The 18,942-nt window shown below is 55.4% G+C and overlaps 1 protein-coding gene across 1 annotated transcript; it reads right to left on the bottom strand.

The window, feature by feature from the left end:
- Positions 1-394: 394 nt before the first annotated feature.
- Positions 395-17,850, bottom strand: LOC114852855 (oxygen-regulated protein 1-like). The gene is made up of 4 exons (XM_055508447.1): positions 16,741-17,850; positions 8,370-9,012; positions 7,827-7,983; positions 395-7,480 (listed from the first exon to the last, which is right to left on the bottom strand). Exons 2-4 carry the CDS (start codon positions 9,000-9,002, stop codon positions 1,236-1,238), a joined length of 7,035 nt encoding a protein of 2,344 aa, XP_055364422.1. The 5' UTR covers positions 9,003-9,012; positions 16,741-17,850; the 3' UTR covers positions 395-1,235.
- Positions 17,851-18,942: the final 1,092 nt, after the last annotated feature.

The raw sequence follows: 18,942 nt of genomic DNA, 5'->3' as shown, positions 1-18,942 counted from the left end.
CATCAGAGGAAAGTGTTGAGGAGCTCTCTGTCATGTTTTGTCTTGACCGGTGCAGATCTGAACGCTCTCCTCTTAGTGAATTCCCCGACGCTCCTGTCACAACACAAACCAGCTCAGTGGCAACTTCTGACAAACAAAATGAGCTTAGAACAACACAGATACTTCCTCGGGCCGAGTGAGAAAACAGAGGCCTCTGCTCCTCCACGCAGATCTGATACGGATCAGCGGGAGGAAACGACTGAGCTGAGCTTCCTAAGGTGTCCTCAACACATTTCACCCCGGCCTTCTGACCCTCACCGACACCAGGATCGTCTTGCTCTCCACTGGTTTTTCTTGTCTAGTATGTTGCAGATTTGAGGTGGTACAGTTGAACACAAAAAAATCCAGGTGTTGTAAATACACACATTTATTCTTGCACATGTTTTTACAGAAAGAAAGGTTGTAACAGCTGCCACGATGCATGGGCGGCTTTAGAGAACATGCGTTTCTGGGCATTTATTTAGCTCTGTGATCATTTTGCATTTGCTTGAATTCCGTGTCTGATTTTGGTTCATCTTTAACTCTGAACATTTTGTGGGTTCATTCTGTGTATCTGCCTAATAATCATATCTATTTACAGTCATCTTTTAGAAGGCTCGGTCCAATCAGCCCAGTACGCATGTCCCCTAATCCACCCACGCTACATTGTAAACCATAAAAACATTTACTCTAAAACAAACAAGTAAAGCTACGATTAGTAGTGAAAACCAATAAATGTCATGTACATGTACCAGCGTTTGGACCTAACACCAGCACCACCAGACTGATCCTTATACTCAGTCCTGTGGGGGGATGGGGGGGGGGTGTTGGCCTGGTTGCCTGACATCTGCAGGGACGTGATCTGTTTTAAGAGTTTTAAAACAAGATTACAGTAATGCCCGAGGTGCTTGTTCTGTTTACAGGCCACCTATAAGGACAAAAGAGCTGCTCTGAAGGTCTCATGGCAAAAACAACATCGTACAGTCACTGTATCACAAGGAGCAAGGAGGAGGATCAACAAGCAGTATCACACTCTCTTCACATAGATATATGAAGGTTAATCCACTGGCTTGTGCATTTGCAGGTGCACACTTGACAGTTAGTGCAAGTGAGTGGACATGTGATTGATGCCAAAGCTATGGCAACATCTGCTTATAGGCACCAAAGACAGGATCGGATGCTGCAGGAGACGGAGTTCACAGACGAGGCTACGGTTCCTACAGAATGGGGCAATGCTGGCCACAGAAGTTGTACAGCAGGTCCAACACGTCAGGCTCCTGAAGCCGCCTGTTGACCACGGCCTGACCCTTCCCGGGCTGCACCACCACCACCTCGGCCAGCGGGTGCACCTTGTTGTCCACCAACTTGAAATCGGGCAGCACGGTGTTCCTCTCGGCCCTCGCCTTGGCGTCCTCTGGTTTGTCCTTCGCGTCTGCGGCGCCGCCATCGTTCACGGCGCCCTGTTCGTCCTGACACGCGTCCGAGTCGCTGGCGTGAGGCATTGAAAAGTAGGTGCACTTCCTCGACAAAGCCTTTTTGTCCTCCTGCTCCGGCTTGGTGCTGAAGAGTGAATACGGGGTGTCCTCGACCGTATCCTTGCACGTCCCCTCGCCTTTTGCGGAGCTTGAGGTTTTGTGGATTCCCACGGGATCTGACACAGATTTTCTGATCAGCGTGTTCTCACTGAGGAGCCACCGGTCCCCGTCTCCGGGTCCCACCTGGGCGTTGAAAGCGATGCACCTCGTGGCTTCGCTTAAGGTGTCCAGAGCAGTGACGGAGCTGAAGTAGGACAGCTCAGACCCTGCTTTAGATCGAGCCGAGTGAAAGGGAGAGAAAATGCTTGAATGTTCCTTCTTCTTCTGCTTTGGCTCCGACAGAGACCTTTCCCCCGCTTCCTCATCGGGGTTTGGGCTTTTCTTGCCATAAAGTCTCTCAATTGTTCTCCTCACGAAGCCCTTGGTGATAGATTTCCTGGCGGAATCGTCTTCACCACTGGACACGTCACTGGACGTCTGAGACTGGTAGCCGCCGCTGCCTGAAGTCTGTGCTCTCAACTCAGACAGTTCTGCTGGATTTGGGCTCGGGAACCGTCTGCTCGCCGGCTGAATGTCCGCCGCACTCTTTGCCAGGAACATTTCCCTGATGGATCGGACCCTGTTCCCGTCAGGTTCTGCGGTTACTGTGCCGCTGGAGTCGTAGCGGAATGCTAACGATGACTGAGGGGCCGACTGGGAGCAGAGAGCCGGCTGCGACGCGGGCGACGCTGAAGGCCAGTCCTCAGCATCTGTCTCCAGATGTGCAGGTCTGTGTAATGAGCGTGGAGCTGCAGATGTTGTTCTCTGCTGGGCTTCCGCCACCTGCTTTTCTAGAAGACTCACTCTCTCTGCAACAGACTGGGATAGAGTCTGATCACACTGGTGTTGGTCCACGGCTCTTTCAGCTTGTGTAGCGTGGGACTCTGTCCTCATCACAGGCGACTTCTTGCAGCTCTCCTCTGCAGTTTTGCGTGTATTGTCACGTTCCTCCTCTGAGCCGGACTCTTTGTCATAGTAGCTCAGTTCTTCTTCGACCGAACTGCTCGTTTGTTGGTGTTTGTCCTTCGGCTGCTCCGCTTCCTGGTCTCCACAGCTGCTGTGGTCGTTCCCACTGTCCTCCTCTGCATTAAAATAACCCTTTGATCCCATCAGGCCACTCTTTTCTTTTTCAGTGTGTAAAGCCTGATTTTCTATCAACACGCTCAGTTCTTCACCTACAACATTATGACTGTGGCCTCGGTCAAACTTGTACTCCTCTGTCCAAGGTTCACACTCTTCCTCATGAGAAACCAGATCATCAGGGTCTTCCTCCATCTCTACACACTCCTGCTCTTCCTCAAGGACAGACAGACTCTCCTCAGTCGTGACCTTTGACTCTTTATGTTCAACACCTCCCTGCTCTTCCTCTAAAGAACACAGCTCATCTGAGTATTCCGTGCTTTCCTCAACACTGAGGTTCGGTCCAATACATGGTTTCTGGACCTCCGGCTCCGTCTCTTGGTTGAATGGACTTTGAAGGTCAGACAAAGCACGGCTGTCTGGACTGGAGGTGGTTTCCTTCCTGCTGAAATCCAGCTCCACGTAGTAGTTGGAGCTCGATCGCTTGTTCTCCTCCTCAGAGTTACTGTCCAGGTTTGACAAGTCTCCCTCGCTGCTCTCCTGATGTTTGTCCTCACCTTCCAGCTCAGGTTCTTCTAAACTCTGCTGCTTGGAGGCGTCTGAGCCTGATACACCGTCCTTACAGCTGCCCTGGTCTTCTAAATCTATTATATCTTCCTCCTCTAAACCTTCATCATTGTAGTTAAGCTCCTTTTCAGGGATATTCATCCTCTCTTCACTACACATCTTGTCCACGTCTTGTTTCTCTGTCATTTCTCTACCTTCATTTAGTTTGTCTTCAACGTGACCTTTCACTACATCCATACATAATTTTGTGACTTCCTTATTTTCTCCCTCTGGTGACTCTTCCTCTTCTTTTGGTGTCTCTCTCTCATTGACTTCATGTGTTTGACATTCAGCTGAAACATTTTCATCATCTCTGTCTTTAGTTGCCTTCTCAGCTGCTTGATTTTTTGCTGTTTCCGGGTTTGCTGACACACTCACCACATCAGTATCTTTTGCTTGGTTGATTTCTGCAAATCTTTTAATAATGGACCTGACGTCAACATTAGCTGTCTCATCTGGGTTAACATCCTTGGTAGGAGCAGGATCTTCTGTGGATGAGTCTCTGTCATCATTTAATGAGAGCTTTTTGAGAATCCTGACAGACATGTTTCCCTCTTTCTCACTTTCATTCTTAAATCCGGCTGATAACGAAACCAGCTCCTCCTTCAGCCTCTCAGGTATGTCGAGGTTGTCCATTATTTCGTTGATGACATTTTCTTCGACACCACAGTCCTTTTCTAGGCTAGCCTCCACCACCAGTCCATGCTCTGAACAGTTCGGTGTCGAGCTGCGACTCTTGCATTTGTCGCTTAACACCTGAAAACCCTTCCAACTGCGCAGGAGCTGCTTGGAAGCAGACTGCTGTAAATCCGTCAGACTGCACTTCAGCTTCTGCGAGTCCTCGATGCAGGCGATTTCTCGGAGGGAGTCGATCATTTTTAAGGCCTCGGCACAGCTGACGTTGTTTGCATTGAGCTCGTCCATGTTGAAGTTAGTGAGGCATTCCTTCAGGGTCATGACGGACAAGAAAGCAAGGAGGACTTTGGATGATGAGCCAAACGTAGAGGCTACGTGAGAGGAGAAGTCAGGCATGCTGTTGGACTTTTCCAAACAGGAGAGGCGTTTGTTCTGCGTGACTTGTCTGATTGACTTAATTGAGTAGCAGATCTTGTCGAGGACGGGCTTCATGTTTGCCTCGTCTGAGTTTAATGCTAGTGTATTGGCCAGAGGGCATCCTTGGGTTGGATTGGTCCTATCACCCGCGTCCAGTGGGTCGTTCTCGCAGGTCGGTGTCTTGTCTAGTTCAGCCGCTGCGTTTGCTGACTTTCGCTGGGTTGACGCTTTTCTTACTGCCTTGTTTGGAGCCTCAGACGCATCATCTGAGGACAGATTCCTGGACATGGTCTTTCTCATTGTTTTGCTCCTGACAGGTGGAGATGCCAGGTCCAGAGACTGAGAATATGGAGACTGCCTCTTTTGGAGTTTGGGCCTATACATCGGCAGGCTGCCATTGGCCGTGGCATGTTTTCGCATTACATTTGGAGACACTGTTTTATGAGGAGGCTGATTATGTAATGATGAGGATTTTGGAGAAGGATCAGATGGTAATTTTTTGGTTTGTGATTTCCTCATTGTTGATGGACTTTCCATGAGTTTTACTTTCTTAACCGTGGTCTGAGGTGACGGTGCCTCTTTCTGCTGTGACAGTGGTGTTTTGGTTTCTTTAGATGAAGGGTTTTTCTGTGTTGGAGTTTCATTTGATGAAATACTGGCCGATGACATTCTCTCATCTGATGTTGATGTAGTAGGAGGTTCAGAAGTGCAACATGACAGGCTGCTCATCACATCCACTGCTCGTTTTTGTGTCTCCTCCTGGACAATTTTGCTGCCGTTACCATTTGGCAGCGCTTTATCACATCGTGTGTTCATCGAACTACAAGATGTGCTTGTCTCGCTACATGAGGCATATTTATCCAGACACGCCTTTCTCAAAGACATTTTTCTTTCAAGAGACAGATTACTGACCAAAGGGGCCCTTTTAATGGATGGGGTTCTCGGTAATGGAGGTTCTTGGAGTGATGGAGTTTTCTCAGTGTGACTGGATGTAATTGGTGTTGTGTGGTCGCTGGGGGAGGCGGCCTTGTCAGATGCAGGATGATCATATGGCAAATGACTGCTCACTGATGAGAGCTGGCATAATGGGCTGCTGAGCACTGGTGATACGTCCCTGCTGCAGCATTCGCTGTCTGAAGGGTCCCCGTCTTCAAGCAGCTCCGGAGGTGGCGGTAGCGGTAAGTCTGGTGAACTGGGCGGAGCTGAGATTTCCACTGGACTTGGGTTCATTTCCACAGAACAGATGTCATTTGAGATGGGTTTAATTCCTTCTACACTGGTGCAGTTTTCTGTATTCGTACTGTCAACGTGACTGTGCTCCTCCATTAGCTGACCTGATTTGTTTTCAAAGGACTGGACCCTCAGTTTAACAGACGTTCCCTGAAAGCTCTCTAACACCGATTGTCTGATTTCTGATTTCGCCTCCTCTGCCTTTAACCCGCCATCATTACTGTTCTCCAGCTGGAGAGGAGTCAGTGCTTCCTCTGAACAAGCCGTGGGGTGAGGATGAGACCTCTTCAGCCATTCCTCTACATATTCATTAGCAACACAACTGGAGGAGTTGAATCCAGGAAGTGGCTCATTTTGGATCTCTTTCTCCTGGTGCAGTGACGCCTGTCGTGTCAGTTTTCCTTTTTGTTGGCTCACATTCATCTGACTCGTCTCTGGAGAACTTGGGTCCCTCGTATTTTTTTCTTGAGGTACGTCTGGGCCGTTGAAGCTGCTTTTGACTCTGTCCCCCAACGTTTGTGAGCTTTTTGTACCAACACCATCACCTGCTCCGTGTGTCAGTTTCTTTTTGGGCCTTCTTTTTGCTGATTTAGGTTTTTTCCCATAAATCCTCCTGATGAATCCAGCGCTGGAGAAGGTTTTCACCTTTGTGCGTTTCTCTTTTTGCCGTTTGCCTGATGGCATCACTGGACGCACACGTTTGTTGACAACTTTAGCTTTTATAAATGCCCTCTTATCTTTACTGCCTTTTACTGCCACATCATTTCCTTTTGTGGTTCTGGGCAGTGGTTGTTGCCTGTTTGTTCTTTGTGTTGTTCCAGTCAGGGAGGGTGGAGTGAAATCTGATGACAGGCTCTCTGCTCTCCAGTTACTCATGGACTCTGATGCTGTTCGGGGTCTCCTGAACTCAGGTTGAAACTCGCTCTTTGAGGAAAGGTGTCCAGTGTCTGAAGTAGCCGGTCTATCAAAAGGAACAGCAGCAGCAGACACTCCCCGTGCACAAATGTTTGCAAGGAAATTATCCTGGCAGCTCTGCTGCTCATATATGTGTAAAACAGATTCCGTGATCTCCTCGTGACCGGATTGAATCTGGAGGATCTCGGCTGATCTGAATGAGGACACGTCCCTGCTGTTTTCCGGGTTGGCGTCCACAGAACCAAGCCTCCTGGGTTTGGGTACTGGCCTAGTGGTGCTCTGTTTGAGCACGCAGTATTGCTCTGTCGTGGCCCCGTTCTCCATTGTTTCTCTGTAGGAGTAGGAGCCAACCACACCTTCCTGAATCCTCCGGCCCGTCACCGATTTGATGCTCTCCACAGGCGTTTGCTGCCGTCTGATTTGTTCGCGTCCTGGTGTGGGAGCTCTCATCGGGGATCCTGCATCTTTCTGTGCTTTGACGCGATCCTCCTCATTGCTGCTGTCGTGAAGGACTCCATTGCTCAGCGATGTCGGGTCGTCGTCGTCGTCATTGTTGTTGTTGTTCCTGTCCTCTGTGGCCGCGTCTACGGAGGCGAGGGGGGTTTGTGCCTCCAGCTCTGCCTCTTGCTCGGGCAGACAGGCGTCATTAGGTTGACCGGCTGCACTCGACCTTGTCAGGGTGGTCGTCCAGTGGATGGTCTCCTCTTCTTTAAGTGTCAACCGCACCCTCATCTCCACCGTCATGCTGCCGTCCTGGTTCACCCGGAAGGACTTCTCAATGTCGTCCTCGGTGGGCAGCAGAGCGTCCGCTCCAGGCTCCTCCTCGGTTTCCGCCACCGACTCCAGCACATGAGCCGACTCCAGCTCGTCCGAGTTGGTGGGGTTGCTGAGTATGTTGCCGGAACTTTCGGCGATAGAGTTACGGATCCGATTCACAATGTACCTCTCAGACGAAGGCGAGAAGTGCCTCATCTTTAGGAGGTTTGACAGGGACTTCTTTTTACCTTTGCAGTCAGTCAGTCAGAAAAATACAGAATGTTTAATGAAAAAAAAATCCGTGGATTCCAGGTGAGGATTGAAGAGGATGGAAGAAGCATGAGGGAAGAAGAAAGAGAAGAAAGTTGAAGTCAGAGCTTAGAGACAATGCAGCCATGCAGACAGTGTATATAGGTCATCTGCAGCATTACGTGTGATATCACTGTGTCAGCACTTTCCCTGGCTTCATCCAGTGGGACCAGGTGGATTAGTGCAGGCGCACTGTGCACGTCACACTCTACCACTATGAATGGCCCCCTGTGAAATTATTGCATAATGCTCTGTCAGAAAACCTTAAGTGACCTTTGAACTCACGATTTGAAGCCTTCAGTCGTCTGAGACCCATCCGATTGGTCGGCAGCCGCGTCGGGCCCGGCGATTTCTGTGCGTTATAGTCCGCGGGCCTGAAAGGTTCCCTGCCTGCAGCCACCACGGCCCCGGAGCATAGAATCAGGCCCGGAAGGCTGTCAACCTGCGGCAGACACGGCATTTTAATGCGTTTCTATAAAAATAACCTCAAACCTGCATCAAGTTTGAATTAAAATCCTAAAATGACTCCTTGCAAAAGCGTCAGGCTCTAAATTTACAACAGAGCCTTGACCTGAAGCCTCACAACAGTATCCCAGAATGCCTTGCTGGGTATTAGGGTGGCTGGCAAGAAGCTTAACACTTTGTTTGTGTTTATTATTGTTTCTACAGAGGATGTTTTAGTTCATTCTTTCCTTATTGCTAATATGGTATAAACACACACAACCAGTATGAATGCAGATGAAAGGATTGTGTAAACTGTGCCTTTGGAGTTTGTCGTCATGTAGCGTCTGCTTTTCTGAAGCGACTGCGTTGTGTTAAATCACTCACACGTCTGCCATCAACCGTGTGTAGTTTCACCACGTGGAACTGGATCAGCTGTGAGATGTGCTGCAGGACCGACTCAAACGTGGGCGCCGTCCTCCGGTGCAGCACCACGGTCTGCTTTGCTGCCGGGTCCCCGTTGCGGAACACCAGCAGCCTCTTGGGCGTGCGCACGGCCGCCGCCTCCTGCTTGTGGGCGTGGAAGCGGGCCTGCTGCACGGTGCGGCGCCGGGAGCTGACGGGCCTGGCGTGGTACCAGGGCGGCAGCTTCTTCCTGGCCACTGCCAGGTTGATAGGCTTCACCTTGCGCCTGTCGGAGCAGATGTAGGACTTCCCGTCCTCCAGTTCGTCCAGCGTGTAGACGGCGTGGACCCCCCGCGGGGTGGTGATGTTCCTCACGCCGAACGGCAGGGGCACCTTTTTAGAGAGGCTGTCCAGGAGCGCGTCAAACGTCTTGAAGGTGCGCTTGTTGATGACCATGCGCAGCCCGTTGAACTGAGGGTCCCCGCTCTTGTAGAAGCACACACGCTTGGACAGGATGGGGTCCGTGATGCCCGGGTGGCGCGAGGTGCCAACGGTGTGGCCGCTCCCTGACGACTGGTCAGGGAGGAGCCGCCGGAGCCCCGTCTCGTTCATCATCACTGACCAGCTTCGGGGGGGGGGGGGGGGGCAAGAAAGGGTTAAAATACTCGCTTCACCTTCAGTTTGCTCAACAGCCAAGTGACAAATAACAGCACACTTAGAACGACTTACTGTGAATCATGTGTAAACAGTGACATCATGTGAACATATGCTGTTTACTGTATTTGACCGTGGTAACGTCAGGTGGCCTGACCTGACTTTAAAGCTGCCACGTGAATGAATCAATCACCTGGGTTTTAACGGCACAGCAGCACGAAGAGCTTTGTTTGTGCAGAGTTGATTAGTTTTGTGTGGCGTATGGAAAGAATAGCTACACCACATGTCAGTGTTTAGCTTTTTATACAGAAAAATATAAGGTTCATTTAAAAAAACACTCACTTTCTGCATCACAAACTACGTTTTAGTTAATAAAGGTTATTTATTTAATGGCAAGAACTTCCAGAAGATTTTCACAGATTTCAAACTGACTTAACTGAATGTGAAACCTGAAAATGTCACAGTTGTGGCCCCTAGCTTTAAAGTTATATATATATAGAGAGAGCTACTACAGTTACTGTAATAGTACAGTGCTAGTAAGTAAATAAAAGAGACGCTTATTTGTATTAACATATTGATGATAAAACTAGAGCATAACTGGTCCTAATTGTCAGGTTTTCGTTCTTGGTTTTATTTTGAAAGGACTCTTCTGTTTTTGATCCCAGTTTCCGGTTTTATTTTGTAAGCACTTCCGTTTCTCATCACACCACAGCAGTTCCCGCTTCACTCCCGGTCCTCATTACACTCACCTGTTTTGTATCAGTGATCTACTCCGTGTATTTTACCACCACCTGTCACATCAGTTCTCCGCCAGATCGTTGTTTACTGATTCATTGTTCTCACGCTCCAGCATTCGTCTTGTTCAGCTTACCCCGTTATCGACCCTGTTACGTTTTTGATCTTTGCTTCTCGTCTGATCCTGACCACTCTCGTAAGTCACTCTGTTACTGAACTCTGCTCGTTTCTGGACCTGTCTACGCCCGCCGATTCTGTTCCTGTGATCTGAGCCCTTTCTGGTTTTGACTCCCGCCTGTCCTCGGACCCGAATTCGCCTAACCCCTGTGGTGTTATTAATCTGTGCCTCCCTGTGAATGACCTGGACCGTTTTGTGACCTGGATTCTGTCATTAAATACTTCTTTAATCGTATCCACTGTCTACCGAGTCCTCGCTGTGCATGTGGGTCCGTTCATCTGCCGTTCCGTGACAGAACGATCTGGCCAGACTTGGACCCAGCCAGCACTCAGCCTCCGGTCAGGTCAGTGACTGTTTTTCTCGCTCCTTTTTTTTAACGGCGAGTATAATCCACCCGAGGGAGCATGGAGTTCACCTGTGCCGAGCTACCTAGCGAGCTACGAGTTTATTTTAAGATCCTCGCGGAGGATTACCGACGGGCGGTTACCCCGAAGAACCAGCGCAGCGCCGTGGAGGTGGCGATATTGACGCTGGAGGACGATGACAGTGTGTTAGAGCGCCCCAGTGTTCGTCGCCTCTATGAGCGACTGTGCGCTAGGTCTGATGAACTAAGCGACGCGCTCCGCACCACGCCAGCGCCGGTCGCACCGCCGAAGGTTTCGGTTTCCTTCTCCCCGCCCCGTCGGACCGTTGTGTCTGCATCAACCTGCCCAGCTCCATGTTTGTTCCGCTGGGAGGATTCCCTGCATTCATGCGGTCCCCCGTCTCCAGTTCAGACGCGAGCTGTTCAGTCCCCAGCTCAGTCGTGTTTTGCCCAGTCCCCAGCTCAGTCGTGTTTTGCCCAGTCCCCAGTTCAGTCATGCTCCGCTCAGGCTCCAGTCGCCGTTCAGCCTCGCCACGCTCACGCTCTAGTGCAGCCCTGTCACGTTCAGGTTCCAGCCCCAGTCCAGTCGAGCCCAGTCCAGTCGAGCCCAGTTCAGGTCTCAGTTCAGTCGAGTCTAGTCCACGTTCCAGTCCAGTCGAGCCCAGTTCAGTCTCCAGTCCAGTCGAGCCCAGTTCAGTCTCCAGTTCAGTCTCCAGTTCAGTCTCCAGTTCAGTCTCCAGTTCAGTCGAGCCCAGTTCAGTCGAGCCCAGTTCAGTCGAGCCCAGTTCAGTCTCCAGCCCAGCCGAGCCCAGTTCAGTCTCCAGCCCAGCCGAGCCCAGTTCAGTCTCCAGCCCAGCCGAGCCCAGTTCAGTCTCCAGCCCAGCCGAGCCCAGTTCAGTCTCCAGCCCAGCCGCGAGCTGTTCAGTCTCCAGTCCAGTCGCGAGCTGTTCAGTCTCCAGTCCAGTCGCGAGCTGTTCAGTCTCCAGTCCAGTCGCGAGCTGTTCAGTCTCCAGTCCAGCCGCGAGCTGTTCAGTCTCCAGTCCAGCCGCGAGCTGTTCAGTCTCCAGTCCAGCCGAGCCCAGTTCAGTCTCCAGTCCAGCCGAGCCCAGTTCAGTCTCCAGTCCAGCCGAGCCCAGTTCAGTCTCCAGTCCAGCCGAGCCCAGTTCAGTCTCCAGTCCAGCCGAGCCCAGTTCAGTCTCCAGTCCAGCCGAGCCCAGTTCAGTCTCCAGTCCAGTCGCGAGCTGTTCAGTCTCCAGTCCAGTCGCGAGCTGTTCAGTCTCCAGTCCAGTCGCGAGCTGTTCAGTCTCCAGTCCAGTCGCGAGCTGTTCAGTCTCCAGTCCAGTCGCGAGCTGTTCAGTCTCCAGTCCAGTCGCGAGCTGTTCAGTCTCCAGTCCAGTCGCGAGCTGTTCAGTCTCCAGTCCAGTCGCGAGCTGTTCAGTCTCCAGTCCAGTCGCGAGCTGTTCAGTCTCCAGTCCAGTCGCGAGCTGTTCAGTCTCCAGTCCAGTCGCGAGCTGTTCAGTCTCCAGTCCAGCCGCGAGCTGTCCAGTCTCCAGTCCAGCCGCGAGCTGTCCAGTCTCCAGTCCAGCCGCGAGCTGTCCAGTCTCCAGTCCAGCCGCGAGCTGTCCAGTCTCCAGTTCAGTCGGGTCACGTTCCTGTCCAGGTTCCAGTTCAGTCGGGTCACGTTCCTGTCCAGGTTCCAGTTCAGTCGGGTCACGTTCCTGTCCAGGTTCCAGTTCAGTCGGGTCACGTTCCTGTCCAGGTTCCAGTTCAGTCGGGTCACGTTCCTGTCCAGGTTCCAGTTCAGTCGGGTCACGTTCCTGTCCAGGTTCCAGTTCAGTCGGGTCACGTTCCTGTCCAGGTTCCAGTTCAGTCGGGTCACGTTCCTGTCCAGGTTCCAGTTCAGTCGGGTCACGTTCCTGTCCAGGTTCCAGTTCAGTCCGGTCACGCGCAGGTCGTGTCCCAACCAGAGGGCACCACCTGTCGTACAGGTGCTATGCACACCCGATCAGGCCCGACGTCTGCTCCGTCGAGCTCGGCAGCGGCAAGTAGCCATGCCAGCTCCAGAGTAGATGCCGTTCCCGTCCCTGTCGGCCAAGTAGATGCCGTTCCCGTCCCTGTCGGCCAAGTAGATGCCGTTCCCGTCCCTGTCGGCCAAGTAGATGCCGTTCCCGTCCCTGTCGGCCAAGTAGATGCCGTTCCAGTCCCTGTCGGCCAAGTAGATGCCGTTCCAGTCCCTGTCGGCCAAGTAGATGCCGTTCCAGTCCCTGTCGGCCAAGTAGATGCCGTTCCAGTCCCTGTCGGCCAAGTAGATGCCGTTCCAGTCCCTGTCGGCCAAGTAGATGCCGTTCCAGTCCCTGTCGGCCAAGTAGATGCCGTTCCAGTCCCTGTCGGCCAAGTAGATGCCGTTCCAGTCCCTGTCGGCCAAGTAGATGCCGCTCCAGTCCCTGTCGGCCAAGTAGATGCCGCTCCAGTCCCTGTCGGCCAAGTAGATGCCGCTCCAGTCCCTGTCGGCCAAGTAGATGCCGCTCCAGTCCCTGTCGGCCAAGTAGATGCCGCTCCAGTCCCTGTCGGCCAAGTAGATGCCGCTCCAGTCCCTGTCGGCCAAGTAGATGCCGCTCCAGTCCCTGTCGGCCAAGTTGCGGCCGCTCCAGTCCCTGTCGGCCAAGTTGCGGCCGCTCCAGTCCCTGTCGGCCAAGTTGCGGCCGCTCCAGTCCCTGTCGGCCAAGTTGCGGCCGTTCCAGTCCCTGTTCCTGTCCCTGTCGGCCATGTTGCGGCCGTTCCAGTCCCTGTTCCTGTCCCTGTCGGCCATGTTGCGGCCGTTCCAGTTCCTGTCACCCTCGGAGCCGCAGCGCCCGCCGGCCTCCAGGAGGAGGCGGCGCCAGCTGCAGTCCCCGCGCACCTCCAGGAGGAGGTCGCGCCAGCTGCAGTCCCCGCGCACCTCCAGGAGGAGGTCGCGCCAGCTGCAGTCCCCGCGCACCTCCAGGAGGAGGTCGCGCCAGCTGCAGTCCCCGCGCACCTCCAGGAGGAGGTCGCGCCAGCTGCAGTCCCCGCGCACCTCCAGGAGGAGGTCGCGCCAGCTGCAGTCCCCGCGCACCTCCAGGAGGAGGTCGCGCCAGCTGCAGTCCCCGCGCACCTCCAGAGGAGGGAGGTCGCGCCAGCTGCAGTCCCCGCGCACCTCCAGGAGGAGGTCGCGCCAGCTGCAGTCCCCGCGCACCTCCAGGAGGAGGTCGCGCCAGCTGCAGTCCCCGCGCACCTCCAGGAGGAGGTCGCGCCAGCTGCAGTCCCCGCGCACCTCCAGGAGGAGGTCGCGCCAGCTGCAGTCCCCGCGCACATCCAGGAGGAGGTCGCGCCAGCTGCAGTCCCCGCGCACCTCCAGGAGGAGGTCGCGCCAGCTGCAGTCCCCGCGCACCTCCAGGAGGAGGTCGCGCCAGCCGCAGTCCCCGCGCACCTCCAGGAGGAGGGCCGCGCCAGCCGCAGTCCCCGGCACCTCCAGGAGGAGGCCGCGCAGCCGCAGTCCCGCGCACCTCCAGGAGGAGGCCGCGCCAGCCGCAGTCCCGCGCACCTCCAGGAGGAGGCCGCGCCAGCCGCAGTCCCCGCGCACCTCCAGGAGGAGGGGCCCAGCGCAGTCCCCGCGCACCTCCAGGAGGAGGTCGCGCCAGCGCAGTCCCGCGCACCTCCAGGAGGAGGTCGGCCAGCTGCAGTCCCGCGCACCTCCAGGGGGGTCGCGCCAGCTGCAGTCCCCGCGCCCTCCAGGAGGGGTCGCGCCAGCGCAGTCCCGCGCCCTCCAGGAGGGGGTCGCGCCGCTGCAGTCCCGCGACCCTCCAGGAGGGGTCGCGCCGTCGTAGTCCTGCGACCCCCAGGAGGGGTCGCGCCAGTCGCAGTCCCGCGACCTCCAGGAGGGGGTCGCGCCCGCCGTAGTTCCCCTGTCGACCCCAGGAGGGGTCGCGCCCGCGTAGTTCCGTCGACCTCCAGGAGGGGTCGCGCCAGCCGCAGTCCCCGCGACCTCCAGGAGGGGGTCGCGCCGTCGCAGTCCCGCGACCTCCAGGAGGGGGTCGCGCCAGTCGCAGTCCCCTGTCGACCCCCAGGAGGGGTCGCGCCCGCCGCAGTCCGTCGACCTCCAGGAGGGGGCGCGCCCGTCGCAGTCCCGCGACCTCCAGGAGGGGGTCGCGCCGTCGCAGTCCCGCGACCTCCAGGAGGGGTCGCGCCCGCCGCAGTCCCGGCGGACCTCCAGGAGGGGGTCGCCCGTCGCAGTCCCGGCGGACCTCCAGGAGGGGGTCGCGCCCGCCGTAGTCGTGTCGACCCCCAGGAGGGGGTCGCGCCCGCCGCAGTTCCTCGACCCCAGGAGGGGGTCGCGCCCGCCGCAGTCCCGGCGGACCCCCAGGAGGGGGTCGCGCCCGCGCAGTCCCGGCGGACCCCCAGGAGGGGGTCGCGCCCGCCGCAGTCCGGCGACCCCCAGGAGGGGGTCGCGCCGCCGCAGTCCCGGCGGACCCCAGGAGGGGGTCGCGCCCGCCGCAGTCCGGCGGACCCCCAGGAGGGGGTCGCGCCCGTCGCAGTCCTGCGACCTCCAGGAGGGGGTCGCGCCCGCCGTAGTTCCTGTCGACCCCCAGGAGGGGGTCGCGCCCGCCGTAGTCCTGTCGACCCCAGGAGGGGGTCGCGCCCGTCGCAGTCCCGGCGGACCTCCAGGAGGGGGTCGCGCCCGTCGCAGTCCCGGCGGACCTCCAGGAGGGGGTCGCGCCCGTCGCAGTTCCTGTCGACCCCCAGGAGGGGGTCGCGCCCGCCGTAGTTCCTGTCGACCCCCAGGAGGGGGTCGCGCCCAGTCCGGACCTCCAGGAGGGGGTCGCGCCCGTCGCAGTCCCGGCGGACCTCCAGGAGGGGGTCGCGCCCGTCGCAGTCCCGGCGGACCTCCAGGAGGGGGTCGTTCCCGTCGCAGTCCCGGCGGACCTCCAGGAGGGGGTCGCGCCCGCCGTAGTTCGTGTCGACCCCCAGGAGGGGGTCGCGCCCGCCGTAGTTCCTGTCGACCCCCAGGAGGGGGTCGCGCCCGTCGCAGTACCGGCGGACCTCCAGGAGGGGGTCGCGCCCGTCGCAGTCCCGGCGGACCTCCAGGAGGGGGTCGTTCCCGTCGCAGCCCCCGCTGCACCTGCATCGGTTCCTGGCGGCCCGGCTCTGGCCGCACCTGCATCGGTTCCTGGCGGCCCGGCTCTGGCCGCACCTGCATCGGTTCCTCGTCGCGGTGGTCCAAGGAGGACGCCGCTGGTTCCTGCCTCGTCCTGGTCTCGGCTGCCGGACTGGTGGCCTCGCCCTCGGCTTCTCCTGGTGATTGGATGGCGCTGCCTCCTCCGGCGCCGTCCGCCTCGACTCCGCCACCGCCACGGCCGTTCGCCTGGGGTACGTCCCCTCCTGCCGCGACGATGGCGCGGTCTCTGCCATCGTCGTCCGCCGCGATACTGGGATCCCCGGAGCATCTCCGTCGGGGAGGGGGCTGGGCTCAGCTCTGCTCTCCCGGACCTCGCCAGCCGTCGTGGTGGACTCTCCTGCCACCACCCTCGTGAGGGACCCCTGGACTCTCGTTTTGACCCTCCTCCAGTCCTCCCTCCGCCCACCCTGCTTGTTTGCCTTGCGGGAGGGGGATTCGGTCCCTCCTCCTGAGACCGCCCTCCGCCCGCCCTGGTTTGGGGAGGGGGGCTTCCGTGGGCGCCGTGGAAGACGCCCTAGAGGGAGGGGTACTGTCAGGTTTTCGTTCTTGGTTTTATTTTGAAAGGACTCTTCTGTTTTTGATCCCAGTTTCCGGTTTTATTTTGTAAGCACTTCCGTTTCTCATCACACCACAGCAGTTCCCGCTTCACTCCCGGTCCTCATTACACTCACCTGTTTTGTATCAGTGATCTACTCCGTGTATTTTACCACCACCTGTCACATCAGTTCTCCGCCAGATCGTTGTTTACTGATTCATTGTTCTCACGCTCCAGCATTCGTCTTGTTCAGCTTACCCCGTTATCGACCCTGTTACGTTTTTGATCTTTGCTTCTCGTCTGATCCTGACCACTCTCGTAAGTCACTCTGTTACTGAACTCTGCTCGTTTCTGGACCTGTCTACGCCCGCCGATTCTGTTCCTGTGATCTGAGCCCTTTCTGGTTTTGACTCCCGCCTGTCCTCGGACCCGAATTCGCCTAACCCCTGTGGTGTTATTAATCTGTGCCTTCCTGTGAATGACCTGGACCGTTTTGTGACCTGGATTCTGTCATTAAATACTTCTTTAATCGTATCCACTGTCTACCGAGTCCTCGCTGTGCATGTGGGTCCGTTCATCTGCCGTTCCGTGACACTAATGTTGCAGTTGTAATAGAATACTTTATCTGATAAAAATAGGCGAAATAAGGAAACACATCTATTAACAGGAAGAAGGATTTCAAAGCAAACTCACCTACGATGGCATCATGAGCAGGTGTGAACAGGATCCATGAATTTTGAATGAATTTCCCTCCTCTACATCATCGCTGCCGCTGAACTAAGTGCACAGCAACTGTTTATTTCAGTAGACACATCGCCGTTAATTTGCTTAATCTTTGCTCAGCGCTAATCTCCGCCACAAGCGCGGGGCTCGGAAAATCCTCTTCAGAAAGGTGTGTCGAACACAGCGCCGCACTAATGAGCCCGTTGGACAGAAATATAGGCTGCAGCTTTAATATTTTATCCCTGATTCTTCCTCAATCACAATCTTTTTTTTGTTGTTAAGATAAAATTCTACTGAATCCACAGTTTGCTCTTAGTAGAGACACAAAGGTGAGCGCTCACTGTTGCACCTGCCGGCGGTTCCACGAACTGGAACGCGTGCAGGCCTCTGTCCAGCAGATGGTGAACCCGTGTCCAGCTATAATATTCGTGCGAGGTTGTAATCGTGCTGTGGACCTCTTTAGATAATAGGGATTAAGGGGCTTGCCTTTCGCAGGAGCGCTGGAGAGGCTTGTTCTCAGTGAAACCAGTGACCTGTTCCTGTCTCTTAACGAAGAGAAATCAGAGTTTCTAATTAGCATTTATTGAACAAAGTCTTGCAATTATAAAGATTTGTGTTAAGAGTGAACACACACGGTGATTGAACAGTGTCATGTCTTGTATTTAGGTGTTTAGAGCCCAGTGGTTAGTCCAGTTAGGCTAAACCATATTACTGGAGGTATTAGCTAACTCAACCACGAACCATCACGAGTTGCGTAACAGTGACCAAAACTGGACTGAAGTGAGTCTATTCCTGTAGTGGAGGGGATCAGTCGACCAGCGATGACTTCATTCCACAGTAAACCTGGAGCTGAGCTGAATGAAACAAAGGGCCCTGCAGCAGCGATCGGGTTTCTGCTCCGTGTAAAAGGATAAAGTGATGTTACTGTTCGGGTCAGTGCTATAAAAAAACACCTCAGGTGTGCGCGGAGCAGACAATACATAATGTGCTGTAGGAAAGAATTCCCGCTGAGCTGGAGCAGAGGCAGATCCAGGAATGCTGCAGGAGGCTCCCATGACCCGCTCCCAAAACAACAGCGAGCGCAAAAATGTGAAAAATCCTTCAAAGGAAGCCGGGGGTGGGGGGGGGGGGGGGGGGGGGGGGCGTCAGCGGAGGAAGCCCTCCGAGTAAACAGGTAGGCCCGAAGCCTGCATGCCTCTCATTCCAGGCCTCCGCCGGGGAGATAAGGGCCCGGCCGGGCCCAGCGACGGGGGCAGGCGGCTCCAACGGGCCCGAGCTGAGCGCCTGCGCTCCAAGCAGTGACAGGTAACAACCGCAAATGTCCCAAGCTCCATTTGTCACACAGGCGTCCACGTCAGCTGCCGATACGAACCCTGTCATTTTCCCTTCACATGATTACACGTGAAATCACACGCCGCCATGACAGAAATATCTGTCTCTGCGTTCCTCTGCCTCGCTCTATTTTTACACCCTCCACTGCACCTAATTGGCGCCAAGTTAGATTCAAACCTATGCTGTTAATGGGAAAAAATGTGTGATATGCTTTGGCCCTCGTCCCCTTTCTATATTTGGCCCGGCGTCCTCCGTGCAGCTGCTCATTCAGATCTGTCCGCTTGTGTTCCCAGCGAGCACCTCTCTGCGGGCCGCGTGTCGCCCTCCGCTCCAGAGGCAGCGTCTCCAGTCGGCCAGAGCCCAGCGCCGTGGAAACGGAGAGCGCTTGCTCTGATGTCCAGCCACGGTCTCTAGTCGCCTCTTAAAGTGCATGCCTACCGCTGTTACATGTGATGCGGCTGCAGATGATCTGTTTGAACCTTTCACTGGAGCCAAAGCCCAGAAATGTCCAAATACGCACAACATCCAGGTTCATTCACGTTCCAGTTTCCCACTGGGAGCAGTCCACTTCGCCCTTTAAAAATACGGCCTGACTATTCAAAATTCCATTCAAGCTCCGTGATGTTACATCGTTTTTTCCTCCCGTGCACTAACTTCCAGTGGAATTCCCGAGTTTTGAATGAGTCCCTGCCAAACAGGACTCGTAAGGTCAGGCTGCGACCCGTCCCCTCCCCTCCACAGAGGTCCTCACCCGGCCATTTTGAGCGCTTTGGATCAGCTGTGCCAAACTTTTAATCTGCCTGGTGACATCCCAGTGTTTCCTGCATGGGACAGAGGCAG

The sequence above is a fragment of the Betta splendens genome, chromosome 4 (genome assembly GCF_900634795.4).
Source record: "Betta splendens chromosome 4, fBetSpl5.4, whole genome shotgun sequence".
NCBI classification, from domain to species: domain Eukaryota; kingdom Metazoa; phylum Chordata; class Actinopteri; order Anabantiformes; family Osphronemidae; genus Betta; species Betta splendens.
This window is presented reverse-complemented; position numbering and strand designations above follow the sequence as displayed.